The 19160-nt window shown below is 48.9% G+C and overlaps 1 protein-coding gene across 2 annotated transcripts in view; it reads left to right on the forward strand.

Moving 5' to 3' along the window:
- Nucleotides 1-19160, forward strand: part of TBC1D22A (TBC1 domain family member 22A) — a 430744-nt gene that overhangs the window by 171147 nt on the left and 240437 nt on the right. For both annotated transcript variants that reach the window (XM_004380015.3, XM_023734625.1), the window contains exon 8: nucleotides 2452-2566. In XM_004380015.3, the coding sequence (XP_004380072.1) occupies nucleotides 2452-2566 (115 nt within the window). The remainder of the gene's footprint in view (nucleotides 1-2451; nucleotides 2567-19160) is intronic.

Consider the following 19160-nt stretch of genomic DNA (forward strand, 5'->3'; position numbering starts at 1 on the left):
GTAGTGACCGCTAGGCCATCTTAGTGAGGAGGCACTGGGGCGTAGTGACCGCTAGGCCATCCTAGTGAGGAGATATTCGCAGGACAGCACCGTTTCTCCTCACTCTGGGTGGTCGGCCGCCACTGCCTCCCACCCTGTTTTGTTGTCTGCCTCCATGTCACACTCCTCTGGTCGCTGTGCAGCCTGTCTAGACCCCCACAGCTGCCCATCTGCTCTGGGCCCCCAGGCCCCAGAGGAGGCTCCCTGGTGAGCAGTCTGGGGCTGTGAGTCTCATGTGGCAGGGCCACGTCTCTGGCTCCTGGCCGTGCCCGTCTCCGGGCCTTGGGCTGCTGTGAGGGCTGTGGCTGCTACATTTCTGACTCCTGGCTGAGAGGCGACGTGGCCGGGGTCCTTTTCTGCCCATGACCCTGCCCTGTGGCCACCTTCAGGGCTGCTCTACTCGGGAGGGGAGGCTGTGAGGCCCTTCTGGTGCTGCCACCCCTTCTGGTAACGGCAGCGTCTCACACACCTTAGCATCACTTGCCTTGTTTTTGTGCGTAAGAAGTACTTAAATTGGGCTGCGTTGTTGAGTGATTTTTGTGTTTTGATCTTGGTTAAATATTCAGCTCTTTCTAGAAAGCCGCTGACTTGAAAGCTGTGTATGAATCTGTATGCATGGATGTATTACCCATTCAGCAGTGTCGCGGGTGCTGTGCGGGGCGCAGGGCCTGAATGCAAGGCCGTTACTTGATGCCTTTGGAATGACCTCAGTGATCCTGGACTGGGCTGGGGATCAAGGGCTTGGATTCCAGGGGCTGGTTTTGTCTCTGTCAACTGTGTGCCCTGGATTGAGGAGCTTCACCTCTCTGGGCTCCATGTTCCTCATTTATAAATGGCACAGTTGATGGTGGTTTGGGGATCTACACCAGACCCAATGATATTTAGGAACGTAGGCAGTGTAGGAAGAGGTCGACGTCCTAGGGTGCAAGTCCAGCTGACTTTGCAAAGTCTGGCTTGTTTGGAAATACCGGAAGTCCTTCATTTGTTGGAGCGTCCATTCGTGAAGCCCTTATTGGGCGTCTTGTTAGTCCACATCCCGGGGACACAGAGCAGTGCGACATGTCGGGGTGCCACGGGCCCACAGGCAGGCTGAGGGGGGTGTGAGTGAGTCAGGGAGGGAGCCGGGTAAAGCTCTATAACAGCTGTCTGTCGTGGGGAGAAGGGAGGACGGGAGAGTCACCAAGGGGAGCAGGGAGGAAGGAGATGTCAGCAGAGCCCTCACTGAGGGAGCAGTGCTTCACATGAGTCTCCAAAGCTAGCTAAAGTGGAGGCTCTTCAGAGCGAAGGGGGGGCAGGCTCTCCAGGCAGGAGAGCGGTGCGAGGGGGTGACCTGGCGGGCTCTGCGAAGCTGCTTTAGCTCAGTGCGGCGAGAACGTGGGTGCTGGTGGAGGAGGGCCTTGAGATGTGCTGGACCCAGAGGAGGCCAGCGCGCTGCACTGTGTCCTCTCGGCTTGGCCTGGTGGGAGGTGTGGAGCAAGTGAAGGTCTCTAAGCCGTGTGTGTCTGTGTGCGCGTGTGGTCCACGGTGATGGGAGTGTGTTGCACCATGGGAAAATCCCTGTCATGACTAAAGATGGAGAAGAGCAGATAGGTATGAGGAATGGTAAGGGGTAGGATCAGCGGAACGTGAGTGTTGTAATTAAACAGGAGGCTAGGCTAACTCCCACATTTATCATCGGGGCCATTGAATGGCTGGTGAGGCTTTTTTTGATGGGAATATGCTTAAATATGTCTTCTCGTGTGGGGTAACTTTCCAGGGATAAAAAAATCCACCTTATGAGGGAAATTCAGAGCATGCATGCATCCATCCATCCATTCACCTCCTACCCAATCACTACCCCCTCATTCACCCACACCTACCCATCCATCCACCCACCCATCCATCCACCCACCTATCCTTCCCATCCACCCACCCATCCATCTGTCCACCCACCTATCCTTCCCATCCACCCACCCATTCATCCATCCACCCACGCACGCATTCCACCCACCCATTCATCCCTCCACCCACTTGTCCATCGATCCATCGATCCATCCACCAGGCACTGAGGAAGTATGCACCGAGAGGTCAGGTGCTGCCGAGCTGCCCGACAGAGTCCTGGGCGGCTGTGTGTGATAGTGACTCGAGGGGCGGGAGGAGCCGGGCGTATCTTCCTGAGAGCCAGCTCACGTGAGAGCGTGAGCCTAGGAGCTGGTGAGATCGTGCACATTGTTTGTGAGTCAGTAACACTCAAGATAGTTGGAATTTTGCCAATAAATTTAATAGCAATTGATGTTTGTTTGTATTTATATTTTAATAGTAGATGCAGTGAAGAATATTGGTAGTTATATATTTTAAGTAAAAGAATGAATACAATTTAAACTTTCCCATGTGTTTACTTTTGACCTCATCCCCTGTTCAATTTTCTTTCAGATTTTTGAGAGGATATTATTTATATGGGCAATTCGTCACCCCGCCAGCGGCTACGTCCAGGGGATAAATGACCTGGTCACTCCTTTCTTTGTGGTCTTCATTTGCGAACACATAGGTAAGAGCACGCTGTGGTAGTCAGAGAAGAGAACTGCAGTGCACTCACTGTGTTACTCTGCGGAAGTGGTGGTGTGCCGTCGAGCCGATTCCAACTCATAGTGACCCTCTAGGACGGGGTAGAACCCTGACCCTCTAGGACAGGGTAGAGCTGCCCCATAGGGTTTCCTAGGCTGTCGTCTTTACAGGAGCAGACTGCCAGCTCTTAATACCATGACTCGAAATTGCCATTAAGTTTAGTTTTTTGCTATTAATGCCCACTAATTGTAGAGACTGACAGTTTTCTCAGTAATGCCAGCGTTAAGAAGCTGCCTTCAATCCGTGTGCTGAACTACTGAAGGCGTTCAATGCAGTTATAATTACAGACGTCTTCTTTTCAATAATGTTTAAAGAGAAGCGTACTGTATGTGCGGAGAGTGGTTTGTGCTCACTGCCTTCAGAGAGCTGGCTTTCGTGGTCTGGATGTCCACAAACGAGGTTAAGGTGGTAGAGTATTGGTGGGATGTTTTGCTCACAAGCTGAAAAGCGCGTCTTCTTAATGGCGTTGCTGTGATGTTTCATCACTTTTCTACATTTGATACGCTAGTAGCATTTTATTTTACGGCAATATTAACTGCATGCAAAATAATACTTTAATGGAGATGTAGGTTGGGTTGTGCTGTTTTTCTTTAAGGACTGCATACTTGTCCCTTCATTTTGCTATAGTCGCTAAGTGTAATATATAACTTTGTCTGTTTTGGACGTGTATTAAGTTGTTTTTTTTTTCAATTCTGAGTATACGTGAAGGATCTGCTTGTTTATTTATCTGTGAATAAAATGTGAATAGAAAAGGAGGGCCTTTGCTCTTTAGTGTTTGTATTTTTGTGTAAGACCAATTTTAATTTGTTTTGGCACAAACCTTTCGCACTTGGTGCTTGCTTGTTTTTATGAGATTGTGTTTTCAGCCATTTCAGTTTCTGGTCTGCTTCAGATTTCCATCGTTGTCCTAATCTGGAGAGATTAGGTTTAATGAAGGGCAGACTATCCTACAAGGACGAGAACATACCCATGGAGTGAATTTCATTGCCACACTTCTCGCACTTTGCTCCCGTTGATTGTTTCATAGGAGGCCTTTGCGTTGCTCAGCAGCTGATGAGAATGGCTGCTGCCGCCCCTCAATCGTCTCGTAAGGAGGGGAGGCCCGCGCTCTCTGCTCCCTCAATGGACAGATAATGACTGTGTTCATAATGATCCGAGAACAGTAGGACCTCTGTCAGTAGGCTTCAGAGCTGCTAATTGAGAGAAGACGTTCAGCTGAGATGTGATTAGAGAACTGATATTCCATGTTAAACAGACCATTTAATTAATGTGGTAAATAAGTTTGTCTTAACTATTTTACCACCAGCTTATGTCTTAAGACCCAAGTGATTCTTAATGCCTTTGCCTGAATGATCAGCAAGACAGGACGGAAGGACAGGACCATGGTGTTCATTGTCCAGGAGAAAGAGAGAGGAGATAGAGATTGTGTTCTACAAGTGGTGTCTTCAGATCAGCTCAGACTCTGCAGCCTCCCTGCCGCACGTGCACACGCACACACGCACACATGGACGTGCACAAGAATGCACACACGCACATATGAGAACACGTATACATCCACATGTGTATACATGCATATACACACAGGCACACGTTCACACGTGAGAAGACACAAGAGAATACACATACGGTCACATGCACACACACAAGAACGTACATGCATATACACACATGCACTCGCACACACAATGCATATACAAACTCAGGAACACACACAAAACAACACACATATACACATGCATGCACATATAAGAACACTCACGTGTTGAGTGAAGGCACGCTGTCGCGTTGGGACATCTGTGCAGACTGAACCATCTCTTGCTGGTACGTAGCTGCTCTGTGAGGTGGACATCTTTCGGTTTGGGGTCCTGGCTCTCCAAGGTGATGGGTGGGTGGCAGTCCTCTTAGAGCTTGTTTCCCAGGCTGGGGGTGTTAGCTATTCTATTCCAAGCCCCTCTGTCATTACATTGTACTGTTCTGTGTTAAAGTACTCTGTATTCCTTCCATTTTCTTTTGATGCTTCTTGCATCGCTTAATGTTTTCCCTGTAGAATCCTTTAGTATTGCGACTCGAGGCTTGAATTTTTCTCTTCACTTCTTTCAGCTTGAGAAATGGTGATTGTGTTCTTCCCTTTAGGTTTTCTATCTCCAGCTCTTTGCACATGTCATCATAATACTTTACTTTGTCTTCTCGAGACACCCTTTGAAATATTCTGTTCAGTTCTTTTACTTCATCATTTTTTCGTTTTGCTTTAGCTACTTGATGTTCAAGAGCAAGTTTCAGAGTCTCTTCTGACATCCATTTAGGTATTTTCTTTCTCTGCTGTCTTTTTAATGATCTCTTGCTTTCTTCATGTATGATGTCCTTGATCTCATTCCACAACTCGTTTGGTCTTCGGTCATTAGTGTTCAACAGATCAAATCTATTCTTGAGATGGTCTCTTAATTCAGCTGGGATATACTCAAGGTCATACTTTGGCTCTCGTGGACTTGTTCTTATTTTCTTCAGTTTCAGCTTGAATTGCTTTCCACTGCTATTCATTAAGTTTTCACTGGCTAATTCTTTTCAGAAGTAGACCGCTGACTCCTCCTTCTTAGTCTGTCTTGGTCTGGAAGCTCAGCTGAAACCTGTCTGTCATGAGTGACTTTGCTGGTATTTGAATACCGGTGGCATAGCTTCCAGCATCACAGCAACACAGAAGCCCCCACAGTACGACAAACTGACAAACGGAAGATGGAAGGACCACACAGAGTCACTATAGCAAAAAGAAGTGGTCAGCGTTCAACCATTTCAGGAGGTAATGTGTGATCAGGAACCGATGGTACTGAAGGAAGAAGGCCGAGCTGCACTGAAGGCATTGGTGAAAAACAAGGCTCCAGGAATTGATGGAATATCAACTGAGATGTTTCAACAAATGGATGTAGCACCAGAAGTGCTTACTCGTCTGTGCCAAGAAATTTGGAAGACAGCTATCTGGCCAACCAACTGGAAAAGATCCATATTTATGCCTGTTCCCAAGAAAGGTGATCCAACCGAATGTGGAAATTATCAAACGATATCATTAATATCACATGCAAGCCACATTTTGCTGAAGATCATTCAAAAGCATCTGCAGCAGTATATCGACAGGGAACTGCCAGAAATTCAGGCCAGATTCAGAAGAGGACAGGGACCCAGGGATATCATTGCTGATGTCAGATGGATCCTGACTGAAAGCAGAGAATACCAGAAAGATGTTTACCTGTGTTTTATTGACTATGCAAAGGCATTCGACTGTGGATCATAATATACATTTCAGAGAGTGGGAATTCTAGAACACTTTATTGTGCTCATAAGGAGTCTGTACATGGATCAAGAGGCAGTCATTTGAACAGAACAAGGGGATACTGCATGGTTTAAAGTCAGGAAAGGTGTTCGTCAGGGTTGTATCTTTTCACCATACTTATTCAGTCTGTATGCTGAGCAAATCGTCCAAGGAGCTGGACTGTATGAGGAAGAATGGGGCATCAGGATTGGAGAAAGACTTGTTAACAACCTGTGATATGCAGATGACACAACCTTGCTTGCTGAAAGTGAAGAGGACTTGAAGCACTTACTGATGGAGATCAAAGACCACAGCCTTCAGTATGGATTACAACTCAACATCAAGAAAACAAAAATCCTCACAACTGGACCAATAAGCAACATCACGATAAACGGAGAAAAGATTCAGGTTGTCAAGGATTTCATTTTACTTGGATCCACAATCAACACCCATGGAAGCAGCCGTCAGAAATTCAAAAGATGCATTACATTGGGCAAATCTGCTGCAAAAGACCTCTTTAAAGTGTTGAAAAGCAAAGATGTCACCTTGAAGACTTAGGTGTGCCTGCCCCAAGCCATGGTGTTTTTAGTCGCCTCATATGTGTGTGAAAGCTGGACAATGAATAAAGAAGACCGAAGAAGAATTGACATCTTTGAATTGTGGTGTTGGCGAAGAATATTGACTATACCACGGACTGCCAAAAGAATGAACAAATCTATCTTGGAAGAAGTAAAACCAGACTGCTCCTTAGAAGCAAGGATGGCAAGACTATGTCTTAACATTCTTTGGACATGTTGTCAGGAGGAATCAGTCGCTGGAGAAGGACATCATGCTTGGTAAAGTACCGGGTCAGTGACAAAGAGGAAGACCCCAGCGAGATGGACTGACACAGTGGCTGCAACAGTGGACTCAAGCACAGCAATGACTGTGAGGCTGGCGCGGGACCCGACGGTGTTTTGTTCTGTTGTACATGGGGTCTCTGTGAGTCAGAACCGACTCCACAGCACCTAACAACAACAACGTGTTCACGTAGATTGGTTTTGTGATGCCTGGCTTCCTTCCGATGCTAAAGTTTCGTCGTCCGTGGACTTGCATAGCTGACTTCAGGGACGCCGCGCGGCGGTGCAGGTCTGGTGCAGAGCACAGGGGCGTGGAGATGGGTTTTGTTCCATTTAGCGGGTGCTGATGGGCATCTGCTGTGTGTCTGGCCTCGGCTGGGCAGCGGGGGCACAGGTAAGCAGGAGAAGCATGGGTCCTGCTCACTTGGAGCTTATGCTGTAGCAGGGAAGACAGATTTTAAACACGTAACTTAAAAATGTAATTAAATTAATAGAACATGCACTCTCTCAAGAGGAATGCGGGGTGCTATGAAAACATCGGAGCCCTGCTGGCGCAGTGGTTAAGAGTTCGGCTGCTAACCTAAAGGTCAGCAGTTCGAATCCACTAGCCGCTCCTTGGAAACCTGTGGGGCAGTTCTCCTGTGTCCTGTAGGGTCACTATGAGTCGGAATGGACTCAATGGCAATGGGCATGAGAACATCAACTAGTCCAGGACTCAGGAATGCTTCCATGCTGACGTCACATCTCAGGCTTGTCTTGAGGGGCAAGAGGGCTGAGACAGGGCAGGGCCTTCCAAAGGAGCCGCAGGTGTGTGGGCCTGGGATGTGGCCACAGTGCAGCCTGATGGCGGGGACAGCGACTTGCGCTGGCGTTGGGAGGAACGCAGGGCAGCCTGGGCTGGTGGTGGTCCACATCTCTAGGAGTGTGGGAAGGCCTGGAATGACCGGAGACTGAGGAGGACTGTAAGTTGGAGGAGTTTGAGAAGCTATGAATGAGGGCACACAGCTGATGCTGGGCAGGCAGAGCACACGGGCTGTGCAGACGGGGCTGCACACGGGTCGAGGTCTTGGTTTGCTAGGTTTTTGAGCAGGGAGACCTCTGATGCTTCGCTTATGGAAGTTCTTTCAAAGACATTTTCCTTCAGAGGGCAGGTCTGATGGTCCGATTCTGTGGTTGATTCCTGAGCATCTTGGCCGACTTGAGGATCCGTGGCCTAGTTCCAAGGTGGAGGCTTGGTGCATAGGTGGTTCAGCAGATTAGCTGAGCGTTCAGTCCACCTGGAGGCCTGCGTTGTGACTCTGTCCTGGGATAAGCTCATGTTATTTGGATTTTCCTCTTTCTTCCAAGTGGAAATATAAGGAACAATTCAGTTAATTAAAGATGTAAGAACTCCTCTGGTGTGGAGACTCCTCCAGGGCCCCCAGGCCCGAGGGCAGGTCTGCATGCCCTCTGGGGGCTGCCTTTCCTCTTGGAGTGTGTGTGTGATATGCCCATGAGCCTCAGTGCCCTCAGCTTCCACTGTGCTGTGCCCCTCTGGCTCCCATGGGAGCAGGCGGCCTGGAAGGCAGCTCTGTTGTGGACGTCCCGCGGGGAGACAGTGACTCCCGACTTTGGAAGTGCTGGCAGGTGGCGGCCACTTCACTCTGTGGTTTCTGACTTGAACAAGGAGGATCTAGGACGGGAAGAGTTGATGGCGTATTTGAAGTTGACAAGCAGGATTTGGTTGGGGACCTTGGCTTGGCACACTAGATTCACTGTCCCCTGACATGGAAAGGGTGCTTCCTACAGCGTTTGGGGATGGTCTTTGTCAGGAGACTGGCCAGGGTGATCGCAGGGGTGAAGCAGTGTGCAGGGAGGGGAGGATGCTCAGAGAACACTGAGAGATTGGAAGCAAGCTAGAGAGGCGGGTGGAACTGGGAATGGAGCAGTGTGGCCAGGTGCTCAGGGATGGGCTCAGAGGCAGGCTCAGGGCTTGCCTTAGGGGTGGGCTTAGCAGCGGACTCAGAGGTGGGCTCAGGGCTGGCATCAGGGGCCCCAGGTGGGCTCCAGTTTGCGAGGGGTGCCCAAATCCTGCTGGGATGCATCAGAAATGTGTGCCACTTAACTTGTGCCTCCTCATGGGATTTCTCACACCACTGGGGAAGGACAGTGTGGTCCTGAAGGTAAAGGGTACAGCATCCTCAATGCAAGTTTCACACACATGTGCACACACGCGTGCTCATGCGTGCATGTACACACACACACACACACATGCACGCACATACACTGTCTCCTCATGGATGCTAACCACAGCCACTTCAAGGAGAAGTGAAAGAAGTTCTTGATTAGTCTTTGCTGGAATGGACTGTAAATGACTACCCCCTAGTCTCAGTTGGGCCCTGCAGTGCTCGTTATTCCCTTGAAGGATGACCAGGGAGGAGGTCAGGAGACCTCGTGTGACCTTACAGAGCAGTGTGCAGAGCAAGTCATGGCTGAGGAGGCTGGTCACTGAGGGTGGGGAGACTCATGAGTGGAGGTGACAGTGGGGGTTGTGCTTTGCTCAGGGTGTCCCATCACGGAAACATGCTCTGTGCCAGGAAAGTTGGGAATTCATGAGCCCCAGCAGCTGGAAGCCTTAGGAGTGGATAGAAACGTCAGGAACGTGAACGATGTGCCCCCTTCCAGACCAGAGCCACTTGTGGGGGCTGTTCTTGCAGATTGTGCCTTGACCCAGAGGCTGGGTGGTGTGTGCAGGGAGACCCCAATGTGCCCGTGACAGACGTTGTGTTTTGCTAGAAGGTTTACCTCTCGAAGTTAGAGGAAACAGCATGGTAGCTGCTACTTTGGACTTAATTCAGGCCATTGCGGGAGCCTGGTCTGGGATAAAGAGAAGGGAGGCCCTGTGCCATCTTAGAGTTTGTAATGGCGAAAAAGGGATGCAGCACGATGGATTGCTTTTATATGGCGTTTCTAGCCATGGTCTTGTAACTTCCACCAAATGATCAGTTGGGACTATGCAGATAAGGTGCTTGTGGCCCACCAAGGGGATTGGACAGCTTGCTAACAATGCAGATAAAGTGCATGGAACCCTTATTTGGGTGGGATCATGCAAATAAGGTGTATGGAACCCTAACGAGGGGATTGGTCAGTTTTGCCATCCCATTAGGCTTAAAATGAGCCATCCCAAGGGTAGAAAGGAGGGATCTCACTACCACCAAGAAGAAGAGCTGGAAGTGGAGCACGCCTTTTGGACCCAGGATCCCTGCGCTGAGAACCTCCTAGACCCAGGAGACAGAGAGAGAGAGAGAGAGAGCTGTAACAGTGGAGACGGCATGAGATGGCAAGAGGTGGCAGAAGAGAAATGGCAGCAGAACCAGAAGACTGGTGTGAGATAATGTGATGTGCTTCCTGGCCTGTGGAGCGAGATGGCTACCGTGGATGTGTTGACCCACAGTGAGAGAACCGAGTGCCTTCCGGCAGGAGGCTTCCTGGTGGAAAAGGGTGCCTCCGGCCACTCACTGGCAGAGCTAGGCTTGCTGACCCACAGAGCGATAGCTAAGCACCTTTGGGCTGAGGCTTACTGGTGGAGTGGGGTGCCTCTGGGCATTTATTGGTGGAGCTAAAGAGCTTTGTAACATTTGCCCAAGTAGGGCAGGGACTGAGGGGCTAGGGCCAGAGAGAGGCCTGCCTGCAGGCATGCCTGAGAAGAGGCTGTCCTGACCAAAGAACTGTATGCTGAGTTATTCCTGAGCCTGAATTGTAACCTAGTATTTCACTATTGAACCCCATAATCGTGAGTATGATCTGTGAGTTCTGTGTGGCCATCGCAATGAATTATTGAAAGCAGCAGAGAAGTAGAGAGTGCCGTGGGAGGGACAGCTGGTGTCCGAATTGGTAGAAAGGTTAGACAGAGGAGGTATGTCTGATCTCTGCCTCATAGGAGTCAGCCTTGGGCTATTGATTTTGATTCTCTTCTCCCTACCCTGAAGTTAAAGGAGGTCAGACGCCCTGGTGCTGCCATTTTTACAGGAAGTGCTGGGCCTAGTGAGATGTTGTGGGGTGGGGCAGGGGGAGGTGGAGACGAGCTAGGGAGTTATTGTAGGAACCCAGGCAAGCAACGAAGAAGGTCTGAATGTGGGCGTGGGACTGGGGAAGAATACCTGGCCTGAAGGATGGTGAAGAGGTTGCTCTGTTGGGCTTGGGCGCTGATTGCAGTGAGGGTGAGTGAGAAGGAATCATCTCCTGTGCTCCCCAGAGTCTGCCTGGGGCTCCTTGTGGGTAGGGCACCATTGTGCAGGGTGTGGAGTGGAGGAGCAGGGTTAGGACGAGAGGGCAGGGCTAGGGGGGACCTCCCACTCTCCACCTTGCCCTGGGCTGAGCCCCGTCTGTCCTCTGTGTGGTGAGGAGGTCAGGCCTGGGCCTTCCTCCTCCATGTCTCCTCTCCACCCGTGGTCAGGCCTCTGAGCTGGCAGGGTCCTCGGCCCAGCCTCTGAGCTGGCGGGGTCCTCGACCTGGCCTCTGAGCTGGTGGGGTTCTCCTCCAGGCTGCTGGCTGGGAAGCAGAACTGGCTGGTTTCTTCCTCTGTGGGCTTAGCTGAGCATGGGGGTCCCAAAGGCCAGGTTTGGGGTGGAAGGAAGGAGTACTCCTCTAGCCCTGAGCCTCTGCTGGGTGTCCCTCCCACCCCATCTTGTGCAGGGGGTCCCCAGCACTCACTGTATTGCTGCTCAGCCCATGGTCACCCCGTCCTGTGCGTGCGCCCCACAGGCTGGCTCAGAGATAGACACACGCGGCCGCCCACCCCTGCTAGGGTCCCTGCTGTTCTAGCGCATTTCCTCACGTCTTTTTCCTCTGCGTTGTCACGTCATTGTGAGCAGGTCACGTGCTGCCTCTGCTTTTCCCCGCTTCACCTTGATCGGAGGCTTTCCCTCTGCTGTTGAGAGATCTCTGCGAAGATCCTTCCTGCCTCCCGTGCGTCATGCTCTGTGGAGATAACCTAGCAGAGTTCGGGAAACCGTTCCCCACGTGGGGGCTCTTCAGGGTTTATTTCCCCCAGGCGTGGTGTAAGGTTTCAGTACGACCTGTGTTTCTCAAGCACAGGCTGTCATACTGCTTTTAAGAATGTTAAATTTGATTTAAAATTAAGCAGCAGTCATCCACCCTTGAATCGCACAATTTAAGCAGAGAATTGTGTTCTGGGTTAACTAAATATTTTCAGCACAGTGAAAAACAAAGATGGAGCTTTCCCCCTGTGATGCAGCTGGCCTGCTAACATTCTAAACCGGCTTTGACTGGGCCGTTTGGGCTGATGCTTCCGGGCAACGGGACGTCGGTGGTGTTCCATGGAGGGGATGACTGTGACCACGGTGTGGAAAGCGAAGAGTATTTGACAGTTCATTCTCACTATCTGTTTGGAGCCCTGGTGGTGTAGTGGTTAAGAGGTCAGCTGCTAACCAAAAGGTCGGCAGTTCGAATCCACCAGCTGCTCCTTGGAAACCCTGTGAGGCCGTTCTACTCTGTCCTACAGGGCTGCTTTGAGTAGGAATCACCTCGACAGTGATGGGTGTTTTTTTGGGTAAATATGTTTAAAGGAGCCCTGGTAACCCTTAACTGCTAACCGAAAGGTTGGCGAGTCGAACCCATCAGCTGCTCCGTGGGAGGGAGACCTGGTGATCCGCTTCCGTAACTGTTACAGCCTTGGAGACCCTATGGGACAACTCTACTCTGACCTATAGGGTCGCTATGAGTCGGAATCAACTCGAGGGCAGTGGGTTTTATCAGTATGTTTGAACTTCTATAGATTTGACTGTGAATGTCATTTTCTCTTAATTTACGCTGGAAAGCTCATATGGAAAGCGACTGGCGTAAACAATGTGTTTATTTAAGAACATTTAAGAACATTAAGAATATTTATTTTTATATTCCTGTTTGTAAGTTGGAGCCCTGGTGGCAAGAGTGGCTAAGAGCTTGGCTGCTAACCAAAAGGTCAGCAGTTCAAATCAACCAGCCATTCCTAGGAAACCCTGTGGGGCAGTTCTGCTCTGTCCTATAGGGTCGCTATGAGTTGGAATCAACTAGATGGCAATGGGCTTGTTCATTTTTTTTTAATTCGTAAGTTAAAACCTCAGCAGTTTCGGTTATTTTGAAGCACGGTAAGGTGCCTGCAGCACGTGGAGGCAGAGCCCTGCTGGGGCCATAGTTAATGCTCCATGGGCAGAGGGAGTGAGTTCCCACAGCCAGGCGTCACCCACCAGAGAACTCACGTGGTGTTGGCGCCGGGTTTTAGTGACGCGGTTCTTCTTTGGCCTCGTTCTGTTGTCAGTGCCTAAACTGAGCTTTGAGGGACAGTGACAAATAGAAAAAAAGCTGTCGCTGGCTTCTCAGTGATAAATTACTCTTTCAGAAATTACTTGTTTTAACTTTCTTGTGTCTATTCAATTTTCTCCTCATTGTACTTTGTCTCGTCGATGGTTTCATAAACCAAGGCTACTGCTAAATGCATCGTCTGCATTGCTCCCTGGTGTGCTTCTGACAAATGAGCTGCTTTTGGAGTCCACAGGTGATCTCAGAAACATTTTAAAGGAAGAAACCAGAGTGTCTGAGTGTAGGAAGATGCCTGTGGCCATTCTAGTCCCGAGTAGGGGAAGCAGAGAGCGAAGGACTTGGGAATGCTGTTGGTTTGGACTAGAGTGGAGGCTGCTGGTTTCGCAGCCCACTGAAATGACAGCCGAACCCGTTGCCATTGAGTTGATTCCAACTCACGGCAACCCCTTGTGTTACAGAGTAGAACTGTGCTCTATGGGGTTTTCTTGTCTGTAACCTTTATGGAAGCAGATCGCCAGGGCTTTCTGCTGCATCACTGCGTGGGTTCGAACCACCAACCTTTAGGTCAGTAGTTGAGTGCAGACCGTTTGTGCCACCCAGGGACCTTGAAATGATAATAAAGGTGCCCTATTCTTACATACCCCACGACTCATAGATTCATAGCACCCCTACTGGACAGAGTAGAACTGCCCCATAGGGTTTCCAAGGCTGTCATCTTTCTTCTGTGCAGCAGCTGGTGGGTTCGAACCGCCAACCTTTCAGTCAGTAGCCGAGTGCTTAACCACTGGGCCACCAGGGCTCCTTTTAATGACATGTTGGCACCGTGAAAGTATCATACAGAATAGCTCCACCATCCTCCAAACGCCTCGTGCTTTACCCATTCACTGTTCCTTCTCCCCCCAGAGCCGTGGCACCAGTGGTCTTTTCCCTCCCTCTATAGTTTTGCATTTTCCAGAATGTCATGTAGTTGGAATCATCCTGTATGTAGCCTGTTGAGACTGGCTTCTTTCACTTAGCGCTGTCCATTTAAAGTTCCCCCACTTTTTTTTTTTTAATTTCTTTTTATCACTGATGAGCGGTTGAGTGGTTTCTACTTTTTCACCATTACTAATAATACAGTGTATAGTGTCTCAGTATCTAAATCCACAGCTGTGTTTTTGGTTATTTTCTTTAGATGCATTCCTACAGAAATTACTGAATTAATGGCTACGAGTGTTTTTCGGTCTTGATGATGTTTGTAGTTTGTTTTCCAGAAAGATGTTCTGATGTGCACTGGTTGTGTAAGGGATTGCCATCCCACTCTGGCCCTGCCTTGTTCTGCACAGGGGTGGTTAGTAGGATCTGGAGGGCGGGAGACGGGCACATCTGTGCAGCTGTGCTTACAGCGGCACTTCTCTGTGCCTGGATTCTTTACTATGTAAATGTAAGGCTGTTGACTCAGTGTATTAGTTCAAGAGCCAGGAGCAGTTAATGCACTATCCAGTATTGACGTTTGAATTTTCAACCGAAAGTTACCTTATTCAACTGGTCTAATTAGAACTCAGCAGCAAGCAGGGGTGTGTGTGTGTAAGAAAAGCAATAATTGGATTAGAACCTGGCAGTGAAACCAGACCAATGGGTCCGCACCCAGAGTGCAAGAAGCCAAACTCTCAGAGCTGATTTTGAGAGGAAGAAAGAGTTTATTTCGCAGGCTAGCAAGCGGGAGCTCAGAGGTATTGACCTCAGATTGAGTGCCTTAATTTGAGTGAGAAATCACAGTTTATACTTATTCATATTCATATGGGGTGGAGGAAGGCGGCGGGCAGGATCAGGAGGTTCTAACTATTCATAGTTTCTGTTGATTATTATGAGGCTGGGCTAAGACTTGGCCTGGAAGTGGCTGAAGGGCTCTTTGCTTTTGAAATGGGCTCGGCTACTGCCGATGACATATATCTGGTGATTTTGGTTCCTTAACACGAATTTTGTTGTGCTACTGAGCATGCCTGGCGGCCCAGGGTCGCCTGTCGGTCGTCTTTGTCTGTTCTGTGCGCGTTTGACCATTCTGAGCTGGTTAGATTTGGACCCATCTGGGGCTCTCCAGAAGGTCTGCAGAACGACTTAGAGGAAGTGAGTGACGTGGTGGGTGAGGTGACTAGACGTGGTCTGATAACCTATGGAGTACTAATGAATTAGGTGGGTTCAGCCTCTAGGGCCCCCTAATAGCAGTAGTAGCTCTCGAGCCCGGTGTGTGCTCGTATTGCAAAAGCGAATGGTTGACCAACAGTCCCTTCTAGTCTTGGTGCACAGGATGACTTTGCACACTTGGAGGTTGGTTGCAGGGAGTCAGTGCTGGCACTTTGGTGGAAACGCAGAACATGCGGTTACCCGTTGGACGTCACCCAAGCCTCCAGTATACAGTGAAACCTGTGAGGGCAGGAGCTCGATGGGATCGCCTTGTTCCTCTGGGTCTCGCCTTTGGCAGGGTGCAGTCTCACCACTTTGCCATCACGCTCTGTTAGTGGGAAACATTTGAGTTCTCCTTCTCTTGGCAGGTTTCTGCCTTACATAGGTTCCGGCTTACACACACTTTACTGTATTTTCACGGAGAGAAAGATGCTAGTATTCCTTACAAATAATGATGCAAACCTGTGACATCGTATTTCTGGGACACTGTTTTCCATGGTTCTTATGCCACTGTGTCCTCCTCACGCGGTCTCCCAACCTGACCACCCACGTCCACAGTCTTTCCCTGCATTACTCCAAATGACAGCTTCACTGGAAGCACTTATGTTTCATAATCCCTACCATTCGTTGGCATCTTACTCTGGGCTGAGTGCAGTGAACACCGGATGGGCAGGTTAGGTTTAAAGGGAAATGGTGACGTCAGGACTACTCAGGATCTCCTCAGTCATCAGGATTTGGGCCTTTGGACGCTCACAATCCAAGAGTTTAACCATTTTGTTTCTGCTTGCAGTTCAGGGGTGACTTCTAGTCTTTGGAGCAATAGCCAAGACACAGTTTGAATGCGTTAGGTTTAGGGAGATGAACGAACCCCCCCTAAACCTAAACCATTCCTTCTTCTCTCTGCCCCTCCTTGGAGGAGTTCACATAGTTAAGCTTGTGGATTAATTAAGTTCATTGTGTATCTCTTTAAGTTCTCACGGCAGCCTTCTGGGCAGGCAGCACTGCCTCGGTGTACACACACGGGCGGAGGGGTGCTAAGTGACCTTTGCATGGCTATGCAGATGCAGAATTCCAGCCTCCCATGTCCTACCCCAGAGCACAGCCACTGGGTCCTGGCGGCTGGGGCTCTGCCTGGTCATGTCATGCAGCTGATGGTTAAATCAAAGGATCAATTTCTTCCATTTATAGCTTTTATAATGACATACACCAAAGCCCCTACTTGTTTGCATACGATCTGCAAGGCTGAGAGGCTGGGATTTTGATCATTGTTAATAACTTGGGCACTTTGTACAGCCTTTTAAAGTCTTCCCTTCAGAGAACACGTTCTGTTTTCTTCCCATGTGAAATGCATGTTCACGTTTTTTTTTTCTAATTCAGTTCTTTTAGTTTAAATGAGTTTCTTCTCATTATCCTGTTTTAAATTGCAGTCTTTGCTGCAGTTGTCCTGGCTCTGGCTAAGAGGAAACAAACACCCAGGGTATTCGAGGTATTCCCTCACTTTTTACCCTCCTAATGGAAGTGCTATTCAGGTGGTATTCACTCTGTATGCTGCGCAAATAATCCAAGAAGCTGGACTATGTGAAGTAGAGTGGCGCATCAGGATTGGAGGAGGACTCATTAACAACCTGCAATATGTAAATGACACAACCTCGCTTGCTGAAAGTGAAGAGGACCTGAAGCACTTACTGATGAAGATCAAAGACCACAGCCTTCAGTGTGGATTGCGCCTCAACATAAAGAAAACAAAAATCCTCACAACTGGACCGACAAGCAACATCATGATAAATGGAGAAAAGATTGAAGTTGTCAAGGGTTTCATCTTAGTTGGATCCACAATCAATGCCCTTGGAGGCAACAGTCAAGAAATCAAACGATGCATTGCACTGGGCATATCTGCTGCAAAAGACCTCTTTAAAGTATTAAAAAGCAAAGATGTCACTTTAAGGATTAAGTTGCACCTGACCCAAGCCATGGTATTTTCAGTCGCCTTATATGCATGGGAAAGCTGAGCAGTGACTAAGGAACACAGAAGAAGAATTGATGCCTTTGAATTGTGGGGTTGGCGAAGAATATTGAATATACCATGGACTGTGAGAAGAACCAACAAATCTGTTTTGGAAGAAGTACAGCCAAAGTGCTTGTGATGGTTAAGATTGTATGTCAACTTGGCTAGGCCATTATTCTCAGTGTTTTAGCAGTTGTATAACATTGTGATCACTTCCCTGTTGAAATTTGATATGTGATCACCCACATGATGGAATCTGCTGAGTGGTACAGGTGAGGGTGGGGCCTATGGTGGCTCACCACCCCTCAGCCTTCATCTCTCTGCCGTCTGCCGGCTACTTCCTTCCTGCTCGCTTTACCGAGGTTTTTGGCTTGTTCCGGATCCAGCAGCTGCCTGTTGTTGTCTCACCTCCAGTTCTTGGGACTTGAGCTAGCAGCTTACCTGTGGATCTTGTGATTCATCCATTTTCACAGCCTCCGAGCAAGGGCCTGCTCCTTGGCCTGCTGATCTTGGGTTTGCCAGCCCCTGCAGCTGCGTGAATCAGGAGAAACCTTGTAGTCTTGCATGCCAATCTTGGAATTCATCAACCTTCACAGCCTGTGAGTGGGACCTCTGCTCTCCGGCCTGCCGATCTTGGGTTCGCCAGCTTCAGTGGCTGCGTGAATTGGGAGAGGCCTCTATCCTGATTCCCAAACTTGGGACGTTCTAGCCTCTACAATCACGTGAGCTGTTTCCTTGATATAAAACTCTCTCTCTGTGTGTTTATATGCTTTACTGGTTTCGCTTCTCTAGAGAACCCAGTCTAGGACAGTGCTCCCTAGAAGCGAGGATGGTGAGACTTCGTCTCACATACTGTGGACATGTTATCAGGAGGGACCAGTCTCTGGAGAAGGATATCATGCTGGGTAAAGTAGAGGGTCAGTAAAAAAGAGGAAGACCCTCGATGAGATGGATTAACACAGTGGCTGCTACAGTGGGTTCAAGCGTGGCAAAGATGGTGAGGATGGAGCAGGGCTGGGCGGTGTTTCGTTCTCTCGCACATGGGGTCGCTGTGAGTTGGAACCGACTCAGTGGCACCTAACAGCAACAACTATGTAAATGCCACTCTAGAAATTCCAGTGATTCAATCAGGGCCTTTGGAAACACTTAGAGTAAATTAAGTATCAAAAAGCCAGCATGGAAACCAAATTTCATGCTCAGAGTGTGTGTAATTTTGGTGGTGTTAAAAAAAAAAGAAAGGAAGAAACTGAAGTCCAAATGGACAGATTTCACAGAGGTCACAGGAAAGTTCCCCGAGGTCACATTTTTTGAATGCATCCCAAAAACAGGTAAAAGGAAATAATGTGGAGACACAGTGACTATGGAGTCATGTAGATCCCCCTTTGTGACAAAGACATCTGCCAACCATAAACCAGCTCAGTTTATCTTATGCAAAGAATTTAACTTCAGGTGTTCTCCCTTGCTTCCTGAGAGATAATTCTAAAACTTTAAAATTTTGTGAGTAGTCGAGGTGGCTTTATTATTTTAAAACCTCCGAACTACACCTGAGAATTTGTACAGACAATTGGGGGGCTGGTCAGACCACAGAGACCACCGAGACCTGATCTCAGGAGGGGAGCATGATTCAGTCAAGCATGCTAAGATTAAAAACGAAACCAAACTGTTGCCGTGAAGTTGATTTCGACTCACAGCAACCGTATCGGACAGAGTAGAACTGCCTCATAGGGTTTCCAAGGCTGTGATCTTAATATACTTCAGACATGTTGTCAGAAAGGAGCAGTCTCTGGAGAAGGACATCTTGCTTGGCAAAGGAGAGTGCCATCGAAAAAGACTAAGACTGTCAATGACATGGATTAACATAGTGGCTTCAACAGTGGGCTCAAGCATAACAATGATGGTGAGGGTGGCT

The sequence above is a fragment of the Trichechus manatus genome, unplaced genomic scaffold (assembly GCF_000243295.1).
Source record: "Trichechus manatus latirostris isolate Lorelei unplaced genomic scaffold, TriManLat1.0 scaffold00069, whole genome shotgun sequence".
Classification (NCBI taxonomy): Eukaryota; Metazoa; Chordata; class Mammalia; order Sirenia; family Trichechidae; genus Trichechus; species Trichechus manatus.